Source organism: Schistocerca nitens, chromosome 4, assembly GCF_023898315.1.
Source record: "Schistocerca nitens isolate TAMUIC-IGC-003100 chromosome 4, iqSchNite1.1, whole genome shotgun sequence".
Classification (NCBI taxonomy): Eukaryota; Metazoa; Arthropoda; class Insecta; order Orthoptera; family Acrididae; genus Schistocerca; species Schistocerca nitens.
The window spans coordinates 321,515,317-321,521,316 of NC_064617.1; the positions used below are offsets into that span (position 1 = coordinate 321,515,317).

General features: G+C 37.9%; 1 protein-coding gene across 1 annotated transcript in view; it reads left to right on the forward strand.

Annotated features, from left to right (window-relative positions):
- The window catches only part of LOC126253679 (serine/threonine-protein kinase 19-like), a 67,776-nt gene extending 63,160 nt beyond the window's left edge, over positions 1 to 4,616 (forward strand). Inside the window, exon 5 of the mRNA XM_049955203.1 lies at positions 4,556 to 4,616. Coding sequence (XP_049811160.1) covers position 4,556 — 1 coding nt within the window. The 3' untranslated portion in view covers positions 4,557 to 4,616. The remainder of the gene's footprint in view (positions 1 to 4,555) is intronic.
- Positions 4,617 to 6,000: the final 1,384 nt, after the last annotated feature.

The window sequence follows — 6,000 nt, forward strand, 5'->3', positions numbered from 1 at the left end:
TTAACTTGAATTCTTTACATAAGAATGGAAAACGGTTGTAAGTTGATCTTGGGGAAGACGAGTTTGGCTTCCAGAGAAATTTAGGAACACTAGGCAATACCGACACTAAGACTTCTTTTAGTATATAGGTTGAGGAAAGGCAAACCTAAACTTATATCATTTCTAGACTTAGAGAAAGTTTTTGACAATATTGACTGGAACACACTTTTTGAAATTCTGAAGCTAGCAGGGGTAAAATACAGGGAGTGAAAGGCTATCTACAACTTGTACAGAAACCAGACAGCAGTTATGAGTTGAGGGGGCATGAAAGGGATATGGTGGCAGCGAAGAAGAGAGTGAGGGAGGGTTGTAGCATATCCCCGATGTTCTTCAATTTGGACATACAGCAAGCAGTAAAGGAAACCGACAAATTTGGAAAGGGAATTAAAGTTCAGGAAGAATAACTAAAAACTTTCAGGTTTACCAACATCAATTTAATTCCATCAGATATAGCAAAGGACTTGAAAGAACAGTTGTTTGGAATGGACAGCTTCTTGAAATGAGGATATAAGATGAACGTAATCAAAACAAAAATAAGGATAATGGAATGTAGTTGAATTAAATCAGAAGATGCTGAGGGAATTGGATTAGGAAAAAAGACACTTAATGTAGTAGACGAGTTTTGCTATTTGGGCAGTAAAATAACTGATAATGCTCGAAGTAAAGAGGATATAAAATGTACACTGGCAATGGCAAAAAAAGTGTTTCTGAAAAAGAGAAATTCGTTTACAATGAATATAAATTTAAGTATCAGGATGACATTTCTGAAATATTTCTATGGAGTGTAGCAATGTATGGAGGTGAAACAGTTTAGACAAAAAGAGAATAGAAGCTTTTAAATTGTGGTGTTACAGAAGAATGCTGAAGGTTAGATGGGTAGCATGTAACTAATGAAGGGGTACTGAATAGAATTGGGGAGACTACAAATTTGTGGCATAACTTGACTAAGAGAAGGGATCGATTGATAGGAGACATTCTGAGACATCAACGGATCATGAATTTAGTATTGGGGGCGGGGGAGTCATTGAGAGAGATCAAGATATGAATGCAGTAAGCAAATTCAAATGGATGTAGGTTGCAGTAGATGAGGAGATAAAGAAGCTTGCACAGGATAGAGTACCACGGAGAGCTGCATCAAACAAGTCTTTGGGCTGAAGACCACAACAACACTATTAGAGAAACCTTCAGCAACTTTGCTGTCGACTGTTGGAGGTCTGTGAGGATCTACACTTTCACAGTGAATTGTTTCCTAATGCTTGTCATTTTGTTGTGCAAATTTACAATCACAAATAATGTTAATTACTGATAAGAGTGGGTTGGTGCTTTGTTCTTTAAGATAATGATCTGAATATTTTCCTAGTAGACTTATCACTCTCTGCTTAAGTGGGGCACTAACCTTCAAGAATACAACTACACTAGAAGCTTCAACGAATGAATGAGACATTACATTAGTCCCAGCAGATGTGGGTTAAAATGTTCTGTCACCTGAATATCGTGTACTAATGCCAAAAAATAATCCCTCACTTTTCAAGGTTAACTAAGTCTATGCCAATGAAGAAATACGGGCACATATTGACTCAGCTTGCAATAAAAGAGAGAGAGACACAGGACAGTTGTACTGACTGGTTATAATTAAAGTGCAGCTGCTCACAGAGGTCCAGCGTGTGCTGCAATTGTCGTATCCATCCAAAACTTGGTAGCTATTCTAATGTGTTGTTAGTTCTCATTTTGACCATCATGTACAAATCTGGCACTCTATATGCAAGAAAGAAATATAAAAATGTTTAGATTTATAATGAATTGGGAATGGGGCACAAGCAGAAAAGGTCAAAAAAGAAAGAAAGCCAAAATGTTGATTTTACTATTAACCGCTGCTTACACAATTTGAGCACCGGAGACACCGATCAGATGCCACATTCTTAAAACAATGTGATCAACAGTTGCTTGCAACAGTTCCAGAGGAATCTGAGCAACGTGTTCCTGTATACTGGCCTTCAGATCAGGTAGAGACCAAACGAGTCCCTGCTAAATACATTCTTTTAGTTATCACTAGAGCCAAATCACATGGGTTCAGATCATATAATTTGCAGGCCACGCATCTGGAATATCTATGGAGATAACATGTTTGTATAAGGTTGCATTAACCCTTTCGTAGCCCTTGGGGGATATTCTTCCCACTAAACATATTTCTTTATAGCGTTCATGGGAATGTGTGTTACCACTTCTGTGTGCTTCTGGCATCTAGTGGTTGTTTGCTGCACCAGCTGTAGTTTCTGTTGTTGTGAAATAAGCCTTCAGGACTGTGGGAAGTATATACCCCACCAAACAGTGTTTCAATGGTTATTGGGAAGGGTTCACCAATGTAGTTCATGGAAGGGGCTTGGCAAGTATACTTACCACAAAATTAATGTAATTTGCGGTCCTTGGGAAGCATACTTACTACAATCCCAAAGCTTTTGGGAATAAAGTTTTACCACCTCTGTCTACACCTGACATCTTGTGATAGTACAATACACCAAGTGTATGAAACTGCTACAACAATCAATTTCTGTTTGTTGTTGTAACACATTGCTTCGCTTCTGCAATATACATTATTGTGACCTGTTATCAACTCATATCTTTATTGCGTGATAAAGTTTCAAGGATTGTTTTCACATTGTGGTAAGTAAACTTTAATATTGGTAACAAGTATTTTTTAAATAATGTAAAAGAAAACAAAACATAAAACAATGTTGTTTATTTTTTTATGTGTAATGGCAACACACGACAACACATAAAAGGGAAGTGGGAAATGCGTTTACCACCAGTTTTAATACCACACACAGTGCCATGGTGATATACATACCACAACAGTTTTTGGTCCTAAATCACAAAAATTAAATTATCAAAAAATACAGTAGTTGATCACACTTCTAACTTGATAGCAAAAAAATGATCTTCGCAGAGTTGCTACAAAAAATGCACCCGCAAAAGGGTTAAGCATATCTTTGACTGAGCATGCAACATGAGGTGTTACCACATTTTGCATGAAAGCAGTGGTTTCCACACATCTGCATTCTTCCAAAGCATAAATCACATACTGTACAAGAAGATCTCGATAACGTGCAGACATCACCGTGCACTGTAAAGCCCTTCTGGGTGTATTCTCTTCAAAGAAGAGTGAGCCGAGAATAAAGGTGCTTGTGACTCCACACCATATAGTCACACACAGTGAGCGCTGTGGCTCTTCAAGCACAATATGTGACTGAACTGTATCCCAAATTCAGCAAGTCTACATATTCACTGCTCCCTTCAGTGTAAAATGTGCCTCATCACTCCACAGAATATTGCCCAGTCACACGTCATCAACTTTGACCTGTGCTAGAAAGCAAAGAGCAAATTCAGAATGTTGCTGTGGATTATGAGGTTTCAGGTTCACCATCTGAATCTTGTGTGGGTAGCAGTGTAAAGTAGACTGCAAAAATTTCTATACTGTCAACCATGGGATGGACAATTCTATGATATTGCACAAGCACTAGCACTACCCAGGACACTTCCCAAGTGGTCAGTTACAGCGGCGGCAACCTCATGTACGATTTCCACCAGGATGGGACGCTTTCCTGTCCCAGGTGCCACACCAAGCTCACCCTTATTTTCAAATTTCATAATCGTCATTTTTAAACCATTTAATGACAACCAATCTCTCCTCAGATCTTTCGGTCAGTGATGCTCTCAATTGGTGCCATTCACATAAAACTGTTTCACTAACATGGCACCATCTCTTCTCAATAGCCACACTGTTTACTCATGTTATGACTTGTCAAATGACAATGTGGGTGTCATGCAAACAGTGCACAGCACCAGATTTCACATGGTGGCCATAATTAGAATTAATGAATTTTTTTTTTTTTCAGCTTAAATCAGTTTTGCTTTAACGCATTAGCACACCTATCAAGTTTCACTGCAATACAATAATTACAGCCCACACTGGACCTCTATGAATAGCTGAACTTTAATTGCACTCTGTACCTAACAGAAAGGGGCCTTGTGCATGGAAAGAGTGGTTGCCTTAACTACAGCCATCTGGACATGGTCCCTCCACATGGTTTCGAAGAGGCCTTTCTACAGAGTGACCTACATGCAAGACTGGTTTGATGCAGCTCCCCATCCCTGCATAGCTACTACAACCTACACCCATTTGCACCTGCCTATTCTAGAAGAACCTTGGTGTGTCTCTAGTGTTTTTACCCCACACACATCCTTCCATGTCAAATTGGTAGTTCCTTGATGGCTCGGAATGTATTCTATCAACTGATCCCTTCTTTTGGTCAATTTGAAGAAGGAAAAAAATCAAAACTTGCATGTAGGCAGGTGGAACTACATAAATTAAAAAATATTTTTGCAATTTTGACTGGTTTTATTTTCATTTTAAATCTACTTGAAAAGGAGGACATAGATGTTCCAATAGTTCAGATACTATAAATGTTGCTGGACAAGGAGTGAATTTTCTGTAAGAAAAGGTTTTTTACCCTTTCAGACAATCTGGCTACCTGCAGTTGGCCAGGAAACTTGGGAAGTTCAGATGGGTGGATCAAGCTGACTGCTTCCCATTTCCTACAAAAATTTTAGATACAAAATTTTTCAGAAATTACCTTTGTCAGATGGATTAGATATGCAAAGAAGAGAATAATCATATATACTGTTGTCTTTACAATGCATGAGAATAAAATATCACATTCTTTATGATAAATTGTGTGTAAAATTGGATTTGTGTTCAGTAGGCTATAAGAATTTTTTGTTTTTTAACAGTATTAAACTATTAGAAAGGTTTGAAGAGCAGTTGAATTTAAAGTACCACAAATATTGTTAGTTTTAAAAGAGAGAGCAGGAAAAATACAATACATATTTTTTAGATGGAACACAAAAAAAAAATTGACTAACCAGAGATATTAAAAGAAACATTTTATCGACATTAACCTTGTCGTAATTCATAATAATAATCATTTTCATACAGAAAATAGCTTTTTTTTAAATAAAAAAGATAATCCTTTTGACATAAGAAAGTGAAGCTGTCCTCATCTTGAAGGTTGCTGTGAACGTAAGTGTTTCATCAAGCAATGTCTAACAGGACTTGGCATGCTCTTTTCTTCGGGCTAATGAACTGCCTTATCCAGCCAGTTATAAGAAAAAACAAGGGTTTAATGTGGGCTCAGGCTTTCTCCACATTAACAAATGATTGCTGTCATGTCTTTCAACTCTGGCAGTGATATAAAAAAAATAAATTTCAAAATCCTGGGACTGGATTTGCAGTCTGGTACATCACCACCGTGTCGCCAACCGACATTATTCAGACATAACTAAGCATAATTTTTTTTACTGATTACAAACTCAATAGTATTCTTACACAAAATGCTTTTGTATGTACCACAAGTGTTCTTTTTTGTCAAATGAGCAGCACCTGAGGTTTTTCATAGCCTTCTGCGACAGTACTGTAAACACTTATTTGGAGTGTCCGAATCTGTAACTCCATGTCAACTGGCCCCTACTTGCATGTTGCCTTCTGTGGTAGTACAAGATAGATAACAGAAGAGAGTGCACTAACCAGAAACTCCAAGTTAACGTGATCTACATCTACAAAAATACTCTACGATCCACCGTACAGGTGTGTGGCATAGGTACTCTGTACCAACTCGCAAACAGAACGTGGGGAAAAAAAATTGCCTCCGGATGAGCCCTATTTCTCATATCTTATCTTCTTTGTCCTTACGCACACTGTATGTTGATGGCAGTAGAATTGTTTGCCCTTCAGCTTCAAATGCCGGTTCTCTAAATTTTCTCGAAATAACCTCACCCTCCTTCAAGGGATTCTCATTTGAGTTCCCGAAGAATTTTTGTTAACACTCATGTGTTGTCTGAACCTACCGGTAACTAATATAGCAGCCCACCTCTGAATTGCTTAGATGTATTCCTTCAATCTAACCT